The sequence below is a fragment of the Eurypyga helias genome, unplaced genomic scaffold (assembly GCF_000690775.1).
Source record: "Eurypyga helias isolate BGI_N326 unplaced genomic scaffold, ASM69077v1 scaffold11866, whole genome shotgun sequence".
Lineage (NCBI taxonomy): Eukaryota > Metazoa > Chordata > Aves > Eurypygiformes > Eurypygidae > Eurypyga > Eurypyga helias.
The window spans coordinates 482-21271 of record NW_010254896.1 but is presented as its reverse complement, the minus strand read 5'-3'; the positions used below and the strand labels follow the sequence as shown (position 1 = coordinate 21271).

The window sequence follows — 20790 nt, the reverse complement described above, 5'->3', positions numbered from 1 at the left end:
CTTTGCTTATGTTAGTTTGCAACATCAGACCATAGAAGTTGAAAATATTTTCAACATACTGGTCCATAAGGGACCAACTTTCCCAATTCCTTCATCTGCACAATGAAATCTCCATGCCTGAGATCCATCAGACTCATATCAATAGCTTGGAGAACTGAGGGAGAGGAGTTTCTGGAAGTGATTTACAGTGGGAGGTAAGAATAACTCCCTAGGGGTCCCATCACTCCATGAGGAGATGGATGTAGCGGGGTACCATGGCAGCCTGCTGTTGCTGGCCTCACCTATGTTTGTTTGTTTGCTTCCTTCAGCAGCCAAGGATGCTGAATACTGAGGAGTCCCCACTGCAGCCCAATCCTTGCTGTCAGTCATGTGACAGTTGTGATATGTGGATTTGATTGACATTTCTATGCTTTCTGCTGCTTAAATGGCTTGAAGAGAAGTTATGTATAAACAGGAAAGAAATTTAAGGGTTACAAGAGAGAATTCCTGCTTTATCATTCCATCAGGAGAGACTGTCAGTATGACAGATATTAGTGTCTTGAGCTAGCAATCACCTCAGATAACAAGGGAGAAGGAAGTGGAAGAGCAGATCTAAAATGATTACAAAGTGTGCTCCTCTAGTTAAATTCTTCTGACTGTCTACCTGAAGGGTGAGTTGCTCAATCTTCTCTTCCAGCTCTTTAACCTCGGCTTCTCGTTCAGCCACCATCTGTCTGAGCTGCCCTATAAGGCAGTTTTGTTTCTGAACCTCACTGTTCCACTGCTGCCCCAGCACCTGCTGGGACTCCTTGTTCTTCTCGTCCTGCTGGCTCAGGTGCTTCAAGATCTCCTGCATTTGCTTCTGTTGGCTCTGATAAAATAGAAACAATAAGTAAGATCATCACTTTTGTACACAATGATTATTAAGACTCCCTGGGTGTTTTACACTCTCCAAGACCCATACCCATTTAGGAATGCTAGGGCAAGCCCCTGCCCTGCCAAATCGATTCCTCGGTGTAAGCACACTGATGTCACTAGTGCTACTCCCAAGAATTTGGTCTGTTAAGTTTTAAGCATGAGATCACCTTGTCTTGCTCTCAGCATCTTGAAAGGGCTGCACATCTACTGGCAATGCCCAGACAGTCAGCTGGGTAAGGACAGTCTGCCCCCACTGGCTCCGGCTGGTCACATCAACACTTTGGGGAATGGATGGCACCAGTAGAAAAGACCTGACCAGCTGAGAGATTCAGTTTGCTGGCAGCTTTGCTCCTGAGCGGAGCAGAAAAAAAGAAGAGTAAAAAAGGCTGGCCTTTGACAAAGAAGGTGACCTTTTCATGAACCAGACAAAAGTAAAGATTTCAGTTTGGTGTTGTGTGAAATTAGAACACCATCAGGTTGTGTGACAGTGACATTAAAAATGAGGGTTGTACCGGACAACAGCCACAAGGCTAGGCTGTTGTACCCGTGCATTTTGGAATTTGTCTCACACTGACAGATGTCATTCTTGGAGAGTTTGTTCTGTCAGGCCAACAGACTGCAAGCAAGGTGTTTCTTTGACGTAAGGGATAAAACAAGTTAACCATTCCTTCCCAAGTAAACTCGCATCTTTCTGTAATAATTGTAGTGAGAATTCTCAGACTTAGCAAAAGTGCCAGGTGTTGCTTGGCTCCTCTCTTAACCTGCCTAGTCTGCTGGTCAATACCCCTCTTTCCCACGGCTGCCTGATGTGCAGGAAGGTGAATGCCAGCTTAGTCATAAGCGTGTCTTGGCTAACAACCGCAGGCAGAAGCAAGGAAATGTAAGTGATGTGAAACTCGTGAGAAGCTGGATCAGGCAACACAGAACTGACACTACTAAGAGGTGGCATATTTTCTAATAATATTTTAAATCATTGTAATTGGGGAAGACTATTTAGAACCACGGCAGGACAAAAGGTTCCTGCAAGACCATGAGAGCAGCTATTTATTTCAGCATAACTGCATCTTGAGTCACGGCTAATACCTTTGGTTTAGAAGGGTCCAAATCCTCTCAGCTCCAGCTACTGCAAGTGAATGTGCACATGGTTTAGTACTCACGGTTCAGCTTGAGTGTTTTGGGCTGTGCAACACAGCAAATCAAAACGCAAGATTGCAGACATTCTAAGAAAAAAAATCGGACGATGGAGCTGAAAGCAGCAAAAATACAGTCCAGCTTCATGGGTCAGGAATTAAGCCCTTCCTCCACTTAGTAGACAATCATATTTCAATCCTTCTGCAAAACATTTCTTCCAATACTTGCAGTTTAGAGCCACTTGACTGCAAGTGTGTCACGCCTGGTGCTGTCTTGCAGCCTCTACGTGATCTGATCCAAAATGCAGAAGGACTTTAGCTGACTAGGAAACCTCTGGCTGTCACAGCTTGATTCATCAGGCTCCCGAATCCCCTAAGGTTGTCTGTGTCACCGTGTCATTAAATTACATCATGTTTTAGCACTTATAGAAAGAGGGCTGGTCTGCAGGAGCTGGGACCAAAAGTAAGACTCAGACCGTACCAGTAAGGCGTCTATGAGCTCATCATCATGTTTTCCTTTCTCCAGCAAGGTTAGGATCTGTGCCTTCAGGGTTTTCACTTCGCTGCACAGTACTTTGTTCCTGGCTTTCGATGCATCAAGTTTTTTTTTCACTTCCTCGTGACTTTTTTGGAGAGCATCGTGTTCCCCAGCGAGTTTCTGCAGTGACACAAACACATCGTAGGAAATGACAGTTATAGCCCATCACCGAGCCCCAGGTGCTTTGGTGAGCTAAAGGAATGACACGTTGCCTGCTAGAATCTAAAAAATGGAATATCATCCCTAAGTAGGAATTATAAATGCTACTACTCACTGTCTGCTTGCCAGCATCAAAGAAAGGTCTGTCTGTTCAGGAATCCAAGTGGACTAGGTTGATTCAGTATGTGCCAGGAAGCAAATGATAATTCTGTGTTAAAATCTAGCTCTGTATGCTCCTGATTTTCCATTTGCCTCACCATTCTCCATGGGGAAACTCCCTTCCAGATACAGGGTGGTGATGCCACACTAGCTACTCAAAGCTATCCTTGGAATACAGTCTCCTGTGCCATGCCTTTGCCTAGATGAAACTGTTCAGGGAGCACCCAGCAGTTACGTAGTAAGGGACAAGTACAGGGGAAGTTATTGTGAATGGAGCTTGAAACACCAAGGCAGAAGTGGAAGCACGCAGATTACAGCTGTTGAGGAAAGCCTCCCCTGTGCTGTGTGCCTGTTGCTGTAAATCTCATTCTCACGGCCAAGAGTGAAAGGTGTGGATCACCCCGTGGCTCTTTCTGTTGCACAGTTAAATTGTGGTGACAGAAGCAGCAGCGAATCAAGCTCTGGGATGATGCCAAGTGGCCCCTACAGAAACTAATACAGGAAGGGAGCACAGGGAAATGTGCTTTGCTATCCTGAATATGTGTAGCTGACCCCCTCTTCCCATGTTTCTTGTTGGCACAGGCCGATGTATCCTACCCACCTCAGGGTTTACTACCTGTGCCACTCGCTATAGCCTCTCCCAACCCCCAAACACTGGCTGCCTGTTTATTTTGGTAGCAACTGTAAGTGATAGATGTAGGGTAAGACCCATTTTCAGGATGACTCTTAGAGGGTTCTCAAGCACTGGAACAGGCTGCCCAGGGAGGTGGTTGAGCCACCATTCCTGGAGGTATTTAAGGGATATGGTGCTTAGGGAGGCGGCTTAGTGGCAGTATTAGCAGTGTTGGGTTAATGGTTGGGTTCAATGCTTAAAGGTCTTTTCCAACCTAAATGAATCTATGACTCTTTACACATATGCCTTCAGTCCAAAGCCAGTACAGCTGCAATTTCAACCTAGGGCCTCTCTCCCTCTTTCTAACGTCCCGTATCAGGCACAGTTGTCAGGTAGCCACATTTCAGGTTAAGTGGATGCATCTGACACATGAATCATGAAGCAGAGGGGAAGATCAAATCTGGCACTGCAGAGGTATGCCCAGCCACAAAAGAGTGCAATACAGACAAGTGTGGAATTCTGCTGCGTCTGTGAAGTGTGGCAGAACTTCCTCCAGCAGATCAGGTGGGTTTCTGAAATGGTCTCTGGGCACAGTGTAACATACACCCTCAAGGTAAAGCAAGTTACCACACTCTATATACCCAAACAGGATGCTCTCAGCTCACAGATTTTACCTCCAATGCCTCTTTCTTTTCTTTTTCCAAGCTGCGGATCTTTAGCAAGTTCTTCTCTTGGGCTGACAGCTTCCTTGGATCAGTAAGGGCCAGCAATTCCTCATCAATCCCACTCAGTGATGTTCTGCTCTTGTTTTGACCCAGCTGATTCTCCAGCTCTCGAAGCTAGGGGACAATAACGACACCTCATCTAGCACCTTTACCAGGAGTACGGTGGTTCAGCATCAAAGATCACATAACCTAAGGGAACTCAGAGCGTAGCATCATATTACTTCTTGACACCATCATGGTTAACTAGCACAGAGCAGTGCCTGTTCTTTAAAATTTAAATTTGTTAGCTGCTAACAAAGATGCAGATGTCTAGGGCATCTGTGCAGGGAGAAGATATGACACAAGATCTATGGGAGATTCAAGACACATGTGCTGTACTGGAGCCACGTGTGGAGGCCAGGCACACAGTCCAAAATACCTCAAATGCCACTAAACACATGTGTGGGCAACAGAATAATACCTTAGATCTCCTCTAAAAGGGCAGACACCCATTCACCCTTATACATTTGGAGGTGTCTTCTGAGATAAGATGCACCTACCTCACTTCTGATCCAGTGACTGTATTTAAAAGACCCCACTGACTACAGGAGGGGCCTGAGGAGACTGGCTTAGAAAAAAATACCTGCATTACAGTAGAGTACAGTACGTACAGTCTTCAGATGAATCCCAGCCAGGTCTAACTGCAGGAAAATTTAATTTGCTCAAAGGAAAGCAGAGGTTAACAATTTCAGTTAATCAGAGTGCAAAAATCCCTGTGTGTTGGCATACGATTGATTAAACAGCAGAAAAATAGGAAGAAGATATATCAAAAGAGAAGTTTTATTTAAGATGCCCACAAAACCACCTCCCTGATCCCAGCTGTTATTTCAGCTAGACCGTGCCCTTCAGAAGATTCAAGAGTTAAAGATTTTAATGAAGTTCCTGGGGGAACAACTTGAAAATCTTATCTGGCCTCAATTCTTCTCATCTGACTTTAGGCACTGAACAAAGGTGACTGAGTGAGAGCACAGACACTCACAGGGCTCCTTCTGTACTCAGTGGAGGGAGGCACCTTTAAAACATCCTGGGATTTTAACTAGGCTGCCAGAGCTCTCCAAGGTCACAGAAATCTCTCTTTTGAGGCATATGTGAAAAATTCCTAGCTTAAATACTAACACTCGGATATTTGCAATAGACTAATTAATATAGTTTGCAGGAACTCTGAAAGATCCTGCATCCATCAACACATGTATCTCAAACGTAACACCCCACCACCATACGTGGACACAAACGTACAAAAAAAAAAATTTCAGGAGTTACCATAAAGTGTTTTATTCCAACAGTTGCTTTCCTCAAGACAGAAAAAGACTGGCCATGTATCTGCAGTAAACATTGTACTGGGACACGCCTTATAAGCAGGTATGGATGTTAATAAGTGCTTAATAAGAACTAACAGTATCTTTCCCTGACACTGCAGTAATATCTATACTCAGACAGGGCACCCCAGCACCCAGCTTACAGGGTGCTATGCAGAGTCTTAACTCACCTTGCTTTGGAGAACAAGAATTTGCTGGGCTCGTCCACGCCAGCTGCCAGAACTGGTCAAGAGGCTTTGAATATTCACATCTTCACCAACTTCATTTGCTAAAAGCTAAGAAAAAGGGATTAACATCAACAATAAGGCTAGGCTGAAATATGTGTGTTGGGGAGAGAGGAGGAAAAGCTGCTCCCTCTAGCAGTAAACACAGAACACCAGCTGTACACAGTGCCTTTATCGCCTGTATCAGCTACCCAGTATCCCGTGTGATGTAAGCTCTTTCATATCATTATCACAATACAGAGTGCTGCTGCTTAGGAGGGGTTTGGCTAACGTGAATTATTTCACTTTCTGATGTGTGTAAGTCAGTATTTTGATGTTTGGGTAATATTCTTTGCTTTTTAAGAATGTGGATCTATGTTTTGCTGCCTGCCTAGGGAGAGTGTCCAATTGCACTACCTAGCTGTACAGCTGGGTGTCAAACCCAGCTATCTCTGTAAAAGGAGGATTTCAAATTCATCACCAAGGTTTACTAAGCATTACTAAGAGTTTTCAATATGCCCAGTCATTTTTGATATAATGAATACTTCAGCAGAACTACACAGGAACAGGGTAGAGATATTGTGTTACTACACACCCTTGCAATCAGGAATTGAGCCAATCTCCCTTGCACAATTCCAACACAGCCACATTAACGAGAGCTAAAGTTAGTATGAAGAGCATTTAAATTATTTATAAAAAGGTCAGCAAGTTCTATTTTTAGGACCATATTCTCTACTCTGATCTGCATTGCAGGTCTCCTTCGCAAAGTAATGAAAGCAAAGGCAACAGAGCACATAGTAACACATTAAAATCCATCATGAATCAAAGAGGAAAAGGTTACTCTGGATGTCACTCCAACAAACTGTTTAAATACATGCTTTAGTTCAAGCGTGGTCGTTAATCCCAGTGACTTCCATGGGACCGAAGCCTACACTGAAAGCAAATACTTAATTAAATGTTTTGGAAAGGAGCAACGGGCCTGAACTTCAAGTCAATCACAAACCTATTTTGCTGAACTGGGACTTTAAAACCTTAAAGAATCTGTACCCACCACAGCAATAGAAATAGTGGGTACAGACATCCAGCTGTGGTGGCAGAGCATGAAATCTGTGTGTCGAGGTGCTCATCTTTCCAATGCAACCATCACCCCCACGTCTTTTCTTACCCTCTTACTGTTCACTGGAACATGTCACGGAGGTTAATCAAAGCTCAAAAGAAAAGAAGCCTCCTGATTTCACAAGAATATACCTCTTGCACAAGATCCCAGCCACAGACTGTCCCCTGCAACACTACCTTTTGGGTCATCTTCAGTTCCTGTTTTGCAGATTGCAGTTGGTTACGATACTCCATCACTTTAAAGTTGGCTGCGGTTAATTTTTCTTGCAATGCTTTCACCTCTGGACTTTCAGCCTTTGAGGAGAAGAATGTACTGGGTAAGAACAGAATCCTCAGGGAAAAACTGAAGTGATTAAGATCCACAGATCTATCAGGATCACAGAATCTTTTTTTCCCATTCCCATGCAAATGTATTCTCTAATTCTGGGGATCCTAAAGAATGTGCAAACAGAGCAATTTGTTCACAAAACTACTGACAGGGGTAGATCCTTGCCATAAGGAAATGCACAATAGGAAAGAAGTATCAGCTTCTGATTTCCTCTCTTCATACCAAGTTTCCTTCTATCACTATCAGCTTCTGATTTCCTCTCTTCAATTACAATTCATACCAAGTTTCCTTCTATCATCTTCTGAGTTGATTGCTTGATTCCTTTATCTCCAGCACTAAGATAATGTATTTTTTCCACAGCTGTCTGTAGCTGGAAAAAAGAAAAAGCATTGTTATTATACAGTACATACAGTGAAAAGCATACCTTCACGGAAGACTAATTAGACAAAAGTACAACAGCAATTTTGATGATCCTGAATGTTTATTTACTAGAGAAAAATAACCCCCACAACTTCATTTCCCATTATTTCTTAAATACAGCCAGTAGGAAAGCACACATTTTTTCCTGAAAGGCTTTCCAAAGAAGCCTGTGTTATTTTACTGCAGAAAAACTTCAGTGAAAAGTCTCTGACTTGCTGAGATGGGATCAGTTATCAAGTACGAAGACTTCTGTGAGATTTTATCACCACAAGTTGATAAAATAAGTGTTTATATATATAAATCCACAGAATTACAGAACGGTTTGGGTTGGAAGGGACCTTAAAGACCATCCAGTTCCAACCCCCCTGCCATGGGCAGGGACACCTTCCACTAGACCAGGTTGCTCCAAGCTTCATCCAGCCTGGTCTTGAACACTTCCAGGTATGAGGCATCCACAGCTTCTCTGGGCAACCTGTTCCAGTGCCTCACCACCCTCTCCAGGAAGAATTTTTTCCTGATATCTAATCTAAACCTCCCCACTTTCAATTTAAACCCGTTACCCCTTGTCCTGTCACTACAGGCCCTTGTAAAAAGTCCCCCCCCGCTTCCTTGTAGCCCCTTCAGGTACTGGAAGGCTGCAATAAGGTCTCCCCGGAGGCTTCTCTTCTCCAGGCTGAACAAGCCCAATTCTAATGCAGTACAGTACAGATCAGGATATTGTCTCTAGATTCTGGATGCTGGTTTACCCACTCTTCAGAAAAATCATAGGATATTTCAAAAAAAGCACAGAGTTCTCTTTACCAGATGAATTTAAAAGGAGGAATTACTATTTAGTAATGATGTTAAGCCTTTTTTTCTTTAGCTAGGATAGCTCTAAGGGAGCATTTCTCAACCCATGAAGAATATGTCTCTTATTGCTTGCCATAGTTTAGGAAGGCAGGAACATAGCCCCTTTGCCTCTGAATCATGCCTTATGTTGAGGTTGCAAAGAGTTTTTACTGGACTGAGTGCAGTGTATTTGGAGCTGGAAAGGCTGATTAGTGTTGCTTTAAAGGGCTGAGACTTCATTCTTTGAGGTGGGCAGAAAAATCTCAATTATTTGTTTGAATAAAAGAAGGCTCTAAGGAGCAGCTTCTTCATTAAAGTGATATCTGGGGAAACAGAGAGTGTAACTCAGACCCAGCTCTAACATTACCCCTTTTTTGAAAGTAAACCAGTGGTTAGGTCACCCCTTCTATCCAGTTCATAAACTCTTGTAGTCAATGGACTGAGAATGAGAAATTGCAGCTAGTGTTGGCAGCTGCTAGGTCAAATTCTATGGAAATATTCTGCAAACATCCGTTTGCAGTCTGTGTTTACATGTCCCACCCTTTGCTAAGTGATTGCTCAATGGCCACACCTTCCATTTTTGTTTGTGGGAACATAGTCATGTTAAAACACTTATGATTTACATATTTTTCACATTTTATACAAGCAAAGAACTAATAACTATGTAAAATAAGTGTTTTCCAGTGGTGAAAGTACATACTGTGATGCATTCCTACGGCACCATCACCACAAGTCATTTAGCAGAGTTTAAGGCCTCTAGAAGTAGGCGCACAGGAGGCGTGAATCACAAAGCAACACGTTCTCAGTGTGAGCGTCTCTATGAAGAACAGAGTCTGGTCAATCACTCAGGGAAGTCTGGTCTTCAGCTCACTCTACAGCAAACACCTACACTACATGAAGCATAACTGCATTCCACATTGCGGATTCGGTTTTGTTTCCCACTCCCAGCTGTCTAGTTCCATTGGAAGGACCGGAGGGTATCCAGCAGGCCTTCAGCCGCTGCACCTGGACGGCCAGTGCTGTCACCGCTAAGTGTCTCACAGGGACATCTGAGACATCAAGGGGCATCTCAGACTGTACTTTCATGCGGGCAACTGAATTGCACTTTAATTGTCTTAGAATCACAGAATGGTTTGGGTTGGAAGGGACCTTAAAGATCATCCAGTTCCAACCCCCTGCCATGGGCAGGGACACCTTCCACTAGACCAGGTTGCTCCAAGCCTCATCCAGCCTGGCCTTGGACACTTCCAGGGATGGGGCATCCACAGCTTCCCTGGGCAACCTGTGCCAGTGCCTCACCACCCTCTCCATGGCTGGGGAGACACTGTTTACAATCTAAATCTGGTCTATAATCAATGGGAAAAGCTGCGTGTGTCTAGACAGCGACCCAGTTTAGCCTAGGGGTTACTAAAGAGGTCTTTTATATCTTCATGCAGTTCTACTGAACAAGTACCAACCACAATTAGCCAGTGACCATTAAAGAGTCACCTCAAATGAGGTTGTGAGGGAACACAGATCATTGACCAGGGAACGGTTGCAGTGGGGTTGGCACTGTCGTTCATCTTTAGCTCTGATGAGACAGGTTGCTGTCTTTGGGTTTGATTTTGACTGTGCTGGTGTCTAAGGGCAGATTAGTTCGTATCTCAAGTGTCCATCTCTCTGCTTTGACCAGCAATTGTTTCTTCAAAATTTCTGTTTGCTTTGAGTTTGATTTCCTTTCCCAAAATGACTGTGGTCCTTTATTTTGGGTCAATCTGACAATATTTAAAGCTTTTGTTTGAAAATGCAGTAGGGGATTATAACCAAGTTGATTTTTCTTGAAATTATTCACAGCTTGTTCCCCTACTTGTGTGATTTTGTAGGTCCCCAGCTACACCTGATTTTTCTTAGGCAGCCTGCCAGCTCCGACCAGATCACTCCGGCTTTACACAGGAGTTCTTAAAAATTTAATCTACCATTTCTTGATCTTTCAGGTAACTGGGGTACAATTCAGATGCATGCACGATTCCTGATAATAAGTGATTGTGAAAGATGGACTAAAAATGCACCTGTCAGACAGCATGATAAATGTTACTGATCCATTTAAATGATGTCTTTCTAAGGAAGCAAAGCAGTGAAAATTATCCAAAATTTTACCAGTATTGTGTAAGGGAGTGAGGTTGTAGCCAATGAACAAAGTAAACACTGCCGTCAGGGCATCTAATTTTCATTGCAGCAGTCACCCTAGTACAATTATTCCTGTGAAAGGTTAGCACATGTAAAAAAGTCATACTAAATCACAAAAAAAAAAATTTACTGAGTGAGGATTTGCTGTCTTACGGGATATAGCTTGTTACTGTCTCAGTTCTGGAAGTATTTATGGCAGAAAACAGCTTTCATTATGAATAAAGCTTAGAAGAATAGAGTACTAATTCATGACTGATATTAATGAGGTGGGAATGTAAGACATAATGGTATGAAATTTGCTCCTCCTTACACAAAGAGAAAAATGTCATTGCCATACTGCTAGCAAGGCCTCTGTGCTTCAAGTACAAATGAACATTCTTAATTGGTATTTCACAAATCTTTCTCTCATTATAACTTACTAATATCCTTTCCTAGCTCCTCCTTTCTGCAAAGGTGGAGACAGCCGAGGGCACACATCCCTCTCTCTTACAGGAATTACAAGAACTCAAAGCAAGCATGGATGCAAGAGCAAATTCAACAGGCGAACATGAATTAAACACAGTTTCTACGGCTCCTCTATTTCACTCACTGGATTTCTATGTTTTAGCATGCAAAAGGAGAACAAGAAAAATGCCTCACTTCTTTCTCCAGCTCTCTGACTTTACTGTTCAGTTGCTTCACTTTGGCTTTTTCACTCTCCATCTCGGCAGTTATCTCACGATTCTTTTTGGCCAATTCAACTATCTTAGAAGCTGCCACATCTCCAGCTAAACCCGACGCCCCTGAAAAGAAGACATAAAAGCAAAGGACATATCTCATGGGTGAGATTCGGAATAGATGGAGCTTTTGTTCTCTGTCCAGTAAACAGAGTACTTTCATTGTCTGATCCATTCCTCTCAGAGCTGTGCCAGGCACTTAAATGAACAAGTGAGGGAAAAGAGGCGTCAGTGATTCCAGCTGGATTGCTTGGTCCTTTGAGTCTGCATCACGCTGCAGCTAGCAAGGCCACATCTCGCACTACAGCAACAGCCACAAGTCAGAAGGCCACAACAGTGGTCAACGTTACTACATAGGAAGGGTAGAGGTGATTTCTGCCCATGGCTGTGAAGGGCTGTTACCCCCAGGTTTTTGCTGCATATTACAGAAAAAGACAGCACTCTGTTTTGTACTGGTTGTTTACTACTTGGAAGAGTTGCTGAAACAGAGGTGCAAATTTTTCTAGACACGTGTCCTAAAAGGTCAGGCACACTGTTACAGTTGGGTCCTGGAAAACGTCCAGGAAATTTCATTGTGCCTATTTATATGTCCCTCGAGATTATACATGGAGCCTTACTGTATTACTCTTTTAATTGCTCTTTTAAACAGATACTTCATTCATCAGAGAGGGCTTGATTAGCGTCACAAATAAAGTAATCCCCAGGACTGACTTGTGTGTCACTTGGCTTCCATCAACATCACATGGGTGAAGAAAGGTTCTCGCACAAGTGCGAAAGCAATGATTGCATACAATGTCCATGGAAACCTCTAGCTCAGCAATGAATATGAGCCTGCAGTAACAAATCCCTGCTGGGATATTTGAAGATTGAACTTGGGTGTTGTCATTCTTCTTGACTCTTTCATCTTCCTTCAGTGCTCTGAAGTAATGACTTTTCTACTCACATCTGTGAAGATTATATACAAGCACTAGGGTGAGGTGCAAGGATGACGGATCACTCTTACGTGAATTCTGGGTCCCATAAAAGCCCTAGAGACATCAAAGTGGCTATGTGGAATATAGGTGAGAACAGAATACAACACCATGTCACTATTTAAAAATGTTATAGGGAAAATAATGAATTCAATAAAGTGTTTTTCCACTGTTCCTTTATCTGACATGTGTTTCCACTCTCACCTAGACACTGTTTTTTCCTTAGTTTACATAACACATAATGGCTGCTAGGGATGCCAGTAAGTACTAAACTGACCAAAAGTACTTTCATGTGATGGTTTTCAAATGCATTGCACACACTCAAAGCTTTTAATTCCCATGCAACGTGGGTGAGTCTCTTGCCACGATGCAGACAGGAAAGACCAAAACATGGAGCAAACTGCCACAAGCTGGCATGCGAGGCAGCCTCAGAAGCTCCAAAAGCACACCTGTCTCCTGGTCCTGACCCAGCTTATCATTCCTCCTACATACAAGCTGCAAACAGTTTTTACGAAAGAAGGTGTCATTTAAGTGTTACTTAGGTCTGCCTATTGCTGGTTTCCCCCATCTCTACTAGCCTGGTTGTCTCTGCTGTCCTGAACAACAGTGGCACCTAGTGGAAGAGGCGCAGCCTGCGCAGTTCAATCTTCAAAGGGCACCCAAGCCACTTCAGAAGCTGGACTCTGCATTCAGCCAACATTCTGCATGTGTCCTATTCAGGCAAACAAAAGGAGCCTGAATAAGGAATTTAACACTACATAGCAGAGAAAGCTGCAACACTGCTCTTTGGCACTAACAGAAAGTTTCCTAAAATATGATTTCTGCAAGTCATCCTTTTTTGTACCACTATAAGCAAGTTTGGAGAAGATCTGTGAGGAACAGAGATGGCTGTGTACCCCCAAAGAGCATGATACTTGTATTAAGGGACATATAATAACAACAATATTTTTCACCTTAGGTCTGACCTGACTGCCTCAGATGTCATTTGGTCCTTCAACAGCTCTCTAAAATGAAAAGTAGTGGCATTCGCATTTTGCAGCTCATGAAACTGAAGGAGCACCTAAGACACAGAACTTGAGGTGTACATGGCATTCCACCTCCCGTGTCACACCACTGCGAGAAAAACAAAGGAAAGAGGCTCCTCACGTGGGAGAGACATGAATGTTTGGTAAACTCTGCAAATGCAAACCAGTGTCAACTTAGACCCGTGCAAGTTTAGGCAGAAGCTGTAAGTGTTGGCCAAATCTACACCCAGGTGTCTAAGTATTTTCAAAGTTCAGAGCCAAGTGCTATTGCAAATTATTGCCAGCTTGGCAGAAAACAAGTGTCTCTCAGCTGAAAGATGAATCTGGGACCTTCCTAGCAGGGGCTTATTACAGGGGTGGAAACAGAGTCAACCACAATGTCACTGAAATACTCCTTTTTAGCATAAAGTAGGTAAAGAGACATCACATGAATATTTCACTGCCAGGAGCTCACAGTGAATCCATTATCCCACCTCTATTGCCAGCATCAAGCAAACACTGGAACTAACGGAGTGAGAATACAAAGTTACCGCGTTTACCCGACAAAGCCAATCTGTCCTCCTGGATTTTTTTCTGGAGTTGCTTTATTTCAAAATCTTTCTCTGTCATCAGTTTGTATAGTCTGCAGTTCTCATCTTGGACCTCTCGAATCTGATCCTGGAGCTGCTCATTCTCAATCTCAAGCAACCTGGGAAAAAAATAAGCCATAATGACAAGGGTCACTGTAATGTGCCTGAAATAGATGTTTCTAGAAGTAATGAAATGACTGTATGGTGGATAAACTGAGTTTACCATGAGTCAGTTTACTGAATAAAACAGAACATTCTGAACCTCAGACTAGCTAATGATCTGATCTCTTCAATTAACTCATTTTTATTCAGAAATTCTGCACTTCCTTGTGGTTTGGGGCAAAACGTCACAGAACAGGTATTTTTTCAGAGCTCCTGAGGTTAATGAACAGTCTCATCTCACTAAGCCTTACTTATCTAGTTCATCAGAGGAGACCAGGCAGGCTCACCATTCAGCATCCGTGACTTTCAGGCTTTACTTTCTATACTTACTGAAGCTAATCGAAGCCAACAGAGCATCAGCTAAAAAAGCTGCTACTAAGGTTCTTTCTTTAAAAATGAATGCTTCACAGCACTTCACAAAAGACCAATTCACTGTGTCCTCATCAGATTTTCTTGGAATCCCACCAGGATGGACTGGCATCAGTTTGTATTGTTCATGTTGCTTTTTGGAATTCATTTAGAAACAAAGAATATCAAAAAGCCCTCTGAACAGGAGGAAATAGCCTCGCTTCTCCTATTCTTCAGCACATTAGTAACATCTCTGGGTTTCATCTCTCTCAGACATCCAGAGAATTAATAACTTTTATCTCTTACATGATGGTTCCTCCAAATATAAAAACTAGAAGCTAAGGGCTCAGGGCCTCAATTCAGATGTGGGCACTCAGGCATCCATTTGAAATGCCCCAGGATTATCTGAGCTCCCGACACGAGGCCAGCAGCCACAACACAGGGTTTGAGAGGAAACCACATGTGCTAAGAGAAGTTGTACGGACACTGCCCTTTAGTAAATAGGTTTGTGGTAGAGACCCAAGTCAGTAGTTCCCATTCTGCCTGCCTCTGAATTTCCTCCCTCCTCTGATCTGAGTTTTCTCATCTCCCCCATCTGAGTTTCAGGGTGGTGGCAAGCAGCAGCCTTTCAGCTGCTGCTGCTCAAGGGTGCAGGTCTCCCCTGTGCTATCATTCCTATGTGGAAGTTCCTAATACCCTATGGCACCTCAGATATCATTAGACACCTAAGCCAGCCAGATGAATTGACCCTTAGATTCTCATCTACAACGTGACTCTGGATGTCTGTTTTGGTGACTTGATCTGGTATAGTGTCCCACTCCTTTGGCCTATAGATGGATTGCTCTAGACCTCAGCAGAAGTAGATAGCTTGGATGATCACAGAGCTTGGGGTAAAGCCCACTTTTCATAGAATCGTTTAGGTTGGAAAAGACCTTTAAAATCATAAGCCCATCCATTAACGTAACACTGCCAAGGGTTAATTAATCTTCATCTTTTCCCCTGAAAGCACCACTAAACCATGTCCCCAAGCACCTTGTCTCTGAAATCCCTCCAGAGATGGTGAGTCCACCACCTCCCCGGGCAGCCCCTTCCAATGCCTGACAACAGTTCCAGTGAAAAATTTTTTCCTAATATCCAATCTAAACATCCCCTGGTGCCAATTGAGGCCATTTCCTCTCATCCTGTCACTTGTCCCTTGGGAGAAGAGACCCACCCCCGCTCTGCACCCTCCTTTCAGGGAGTTGTGGGGAGCGATAAGGTCTGCCCTGAGCCTCCTCTTCTCCTGGCTTGAACCCCCCCAGCTCCCTCAGTTGCTCCTCACAGGAATTCTTCTACAGACCCTTCCCCAGCTCCATTCCCTGCTCCAGACATGCTCCAGACCCTCAGTGTCTTTCTTGCAGTGAGGGGCCCAAAACTGAACACAAGCTTCGAGGTGTGGCCTCACCAGTGCCCAGTAGAGGGGGACAATCCCTGCCCTGGTCCTGGTGGCGACACCGTTCCTGACCCTCAGTTGCTCCTCACAGGAATTCTTCTACAGACCCTTCCCCAGCTCCATTCCCTGCTCCAGACATGCTCCAGACCCTCAGTGTCTTTCTTGCAGTGAGGGGCCCAAAACTGAACACAAGCTTCGAGGTGTGGCCTCACCAGTGCCCAGTAGAGGGGGACAATCCCTGCCCTGGTCCTGGTGGCGACACCGTTCCTGACACAGGCCAGGATGCTGTTGGCCTTTGTGGCCACCGGGGGACGCTGCTGGCTCACATTCAGCTGCTGTTGATCAACATCCCCAGGTCCTTTTCCCCCGGGCAGCTTTCCAGCCCCTCGTCCCCAGGCCTGGAGCGTTGCAGGGGGTTGTTGTGGCCCAAGTGCAGGACCCGGTACTTGGCCGTGTTGTATGTCCTACAGCTGACCTCAGCCCATCAATCCAGCCTGTCCAGATCCCTCTGAAGAGCCTTCCTGCCCTCAGGCAGATCAACACTCCCACCCAACTTAGTGTCATCTGCAAACTGACTGAGGGTGCAGTCATTGTAACAGTTGTTACGTATCTACCTGTGACTATAGACACATCCACAGCCAGACAAGTCAGCTACCTCAATAGTCACCTAGATATTTAAGTTCAAAAGCTTTAGCATGCTTTTTACAACTGGACTTTGGAGCTTTTAAATGCACACTCCATATGTACGTCAGACATGACCCCTTAGAACGCTGCCATAAACAACAGTCAATTTATGACGATTCACAATCCATAATTAAGAAATGCACTTCTGTTTCAAAGCTGCAAATCAAAGGGAGATCAAAGGCAGCTGTTTACAAAAGAGAAGAAAGCAAGCAGCAATCTGAGAGAAGGCAAAACTAAGTTATTCCCACATGTACCAGTCATAGAAGTGAGCAACAAAACTGTGCAGATCTAATTACAGACACGTGGACAAAAAGATTTTTAGCAGTTAGGGAGTTAACATGAAAAAAGGTTCTAAGCTCTTAGCACACCTGATCAGCGATGTCTTCCTCAGAGCTGGTTTCCAAGCGTTGACAAAAAGCATTTACAGTAGGAAGGACAGAAATCTCTACTGCACAGAGCTGGAGTCTCTGCTGAGAAACTTCTCCTTCCCATCACAGAGTGACTGTACTTGTTACAAAGGTGGTAGCAGTTTCCACCCAAGTGGCTCAGCTATGGAAAGTCAGCCAAGAGAAACTGCAGAGAGGCAACCCTTTCCACTCTAGTTCAAGGAAAACAGAGCCAGGGGAATCTTATGAGCAGGGCCTGTGACTGAAACCCAGGTAAGTGTCCTTCCCAACTCTGTTACAGATTCTGCATGGGACAGGGAGAATCACTTCATCCTAAATACACCAAACAGAGCAAGGAGGATAAAGTTACAGACCAAACAAACTTGACAGAAATGTCAGCTAAAATCTCGCTTAAATAAAATTTGGGAGTAGGACAGGAGGAAGGAAAAATGAATTCCCAAGTGTCATAGGAAGGGAGACTTCCGAGAGGAGAATGTTTTCCAAGCGCTGCTATAAACAACACTGACGTGCTGAAATCACTGTCACCACAGACCATATGGAGTCCTCTTATTCAGGAACAAGTTTCTAACATGTTGTCATGGGAATACTGCAAAGTACATCTTGGTGAATCCCTTCCAGAAGCAAATCCTGCCTGGATTTCATACAAATCATAACTGCTCTTTCGCTGAATGCAGACGTACATAAGCAAAGGACAATCCAGATAAATCTGCCGTGGCAAATGGGGACTTTTAACAGTCAGTGTCACTGAAAACGGAGGTAAGTAACAGCTCTTGAATTACTCAGACCTCAACTACTGAACCGTAAATAGCTGAGGACCTCCTGTTGTCTCCACCTCAGAGTACACATGCTGCCCCAGGATGTGCTATGGGAGTGCCCAAGCCCCTCTCCTCCACCAGACACATCAACATCCGAACTGTGGGAATCAGCCTCCCTCTCCATTACAAAAAATAAATCAATGAGATGTCCATAGTAGTTTTCTATATACCATCAGAACAAAATGCTGAAGGGAAGAGGACAGCTGATAGAGGTCAGACCAGAAGCGTAACTTGGCAACAGCCGTGGCGAGGGACCTCCGTGCAAAGAAGACAGTGTGCGATGCAACAGTGACAGCAGTAGTTTCCAGAAGTTCAGCTCCCTGTTTCCACACAGGCTTCCATTGCAGCATGAAAACCACATACCCAGAAGCACCTGAAAGTTTTAGTGGTTCACTCCTGGGTTTCCTGCATCTTCACAGCAGCTCGGCTGCAGCTTCAGAACTTGGGTGTTTAAGGAAGCAATCTTCAGAAAAAGCTGGGCTGGGAAACTGCCCAGAGTAACACAGAGGGAAGATCAGCATTTAGAGCCTAATAAACCTTGCTTAGTGGCTTGATAAACTTTGGTAGAGGTGCCCTTCCCTACTCTGGATTCTGGGAGGGGAAACTGTCTCAAAGGTACACACCTAACCATGGTTTTCCACCCATGATCTGCTGGTTTTGGCAGAGGTGCCAGCTCCTCCTTCCTGCCCCTGTACCATACTACATCACCCCATCATGGTGCCAATAAAAGAGTCTGTGGGCTAAAGATGTAAAGTGGCTCACTGAAATTACTTGAGATAAAAGTACCCTTGCCCCAGAAAGGGAATCCAGTTTCCAGCAAACACCTGTTTCAGCAGAGCTGCACGTGGGGAGCAGAAGCAGGAATTTCTTCACCTCAGTTCATCACTAACAGGGAGCAAATCCCTGAGTCACCAACACTGTACTAGCTGCAGACATCTTTGGGATGTGGCCAATTTCAGACCTGTTCTAGTTTGTAAAAAAAATATTAATTGGGTCAGGGAGACCAACTGCATCATAGGAGGAAGATGAATGATCTGAACTGGGATTTCAAATCTCTGCTCCAGTAAATTGAATTATGCACTCAGCTCCAAAAACAAGATTGAGAGAGATCCACACCAGAATGTCCCATGTCCTGGTAACCCAGATACTACCCAATGGGTGAGATAAGACCCAAACCCCTGTCCCCAGTAAGATTTAAGATCCTACCTTGTATAACCCTGTCAAGTATCTTAACCAGGAGGATACTCTGTCTACGAGACCCTCATAGACTGTCTTATCTACTGAATTATTATTATATTGCAAAGAGAGCCAGGGGAACACTTTCCTGTGCTCCAGGCCTTCAGCTTGTGCCCATTAGCTGCTTTGCCCTTATGTGGTTTTGGAAATTATTCATGTAGGGAAGCTATTTGTTTACAAGGCTGGGCAGGAACTAACAGTTCAGAGGAAGTTAGTGAACCTGAGTGATTGAATTTCATCAGATAGTACCTAACTGCCCCCAGCAGGTCACCCTTAACCCCTCTTCTTCAGCTCCTGATTTGTGAAACACTGATAATAAACAGCACATCACAGTATTCTGAGGATAAACATGTTAGTGACAGTGAGAGTCTCCTCAGGATAATGGAGGCCCAGTATGTGAAGATAGAAAGTGCTCTGTCACCTTAATATGAGCTTTGTAAGATCATGTGCAAAATACACTTCTTTGACTTCCTCAAGGAATGGTGCTGGTACACCCTTCCTTACCTTTTGCTGTCACCTTCATTTACAGGTTGTCCTGTTTCAAACAGGTTTAGATCATTCGGGATTCTGAGAGTCTCCTTTGCGTTGCCATTATCACCCTTCTGACAGTTCTGCTTTTCTTTCTTCCTCTCCATTAGATTTTGCAGACGTCTTTGCTGTTGTTCTTGATAAGCCTTAAACTGGCTTTTAAAATGTTCATTCACTTTTATGTCTGACTCCATTTGTTACTAAAAGCAGAACAAGAAGAAAATAAAAAGCGACTGAGAGCAGAGATCAACATTGCTTTGAAAAACATCCTCTTCTAGCAGCTACTTTGCAGTTTTTCCTCACTGACCTCTGCACAGTCTCCCTGCCACCTCCTCCTCTCAGCCACTGCCCTCTTCAGCCCCACTGCCTTCCCTCAAGTGCCTTTTTCTATAAATGTCTTTCAAACAGTCTTCAAAAGGGTTTCCGGGTCTTTTGCACTCTAGGATTCAAAAAGGCAATGTTCTAAAATGTTTTTAAACAGATCTGTTTAAATAAACATTTTTACAGAAGAGTAAGTTGGGGTCAAATCCAAGTAAATGTGGCAACCACGTTATACTGACTAAAGGGAACACAGACTGCAACCATCCAGTCTTCCTTCCCACAGTTCAAAGAAAGCTGCAGCTCCTCCCCTTTTTGGGTTAATGTGGGACTGACAGAGGAAGAAAGATCTCTGTTTATCCTAATGCTCCCTTTGGGAACTAGACACCAAGAATGTGGCTTATATCTTTCCCCCAAATTTCTAAGCATGAAGTGATAACATTAAAGCGATAATATTGCTGTACATTTAAATGTCTAGAGCTTTACTTAGTATGGCTAAAGATGATCAGTTTTCTGATGTATTCCAGCCCCCTCTCCTTCTGTTTGACATTTACTGTCAGCAAAAAATCCAGTGCACCTTTGGTCTAGGAAAAACAATCAGTAAAAACTTACAAAGGCACACCCTGAACTGAGTAATTAACTCAGGCCCTTTCTCACACTGAGGCAGCAATCATCCTGATAAAGTTCCAAAACGCACACGACGTCCCTTTGTGCCCGTGTGTGCCGTATGGGCAGAGACACGCCGTAAGCAGCTTTACCTCCACGCCTGCTTCCTGGCGCCACGGGCGTGGGCAAGGTGCGTTAGATTGGCGAGTAGTGAGCGTGGAGCCCTGTGCCTCTGCATGGCCCACAGGCCTCGTGAATCACAGAATGGTTAGGGTTGGAAGGGACCTTAAAGATCATCCAGTTCCAACCCCTTGCCATGGGCAGGGACCCCTTCCA

At 44.1% G+C, this 20790-nt stretch overlaps 1 protein-coding gene across 1 annotated transcript; it reads right to left on the bottom strand.

Moving 5' to 3' along the window:
• Positions 1–643: 643 nt before the first annotated feature.
• Positions 644–19724, bottom strand: CCDC13 (coiled-coil domain containing 13; the record flags this gene model as incomplete). Its single annotated transcript, XM_010153163.1, has 9 exons — positions 19507–19724; positions 13889–14037; positions 11277–11419; positions 7504–7593; positions 7073–7189; positions 5747–5851; positions 4171–4335; positions 2509–2685; positions 644–850 (listed from the first exon to the last, which is right to left on the bottom strand). Coding segments are annotated over exons 1-9 (1371 nt in total), but the record flags the coding sequence as incomplete, so codon positions are not given.
• Positions 19725–20790: the final 1066 nt, after the last annotated feature.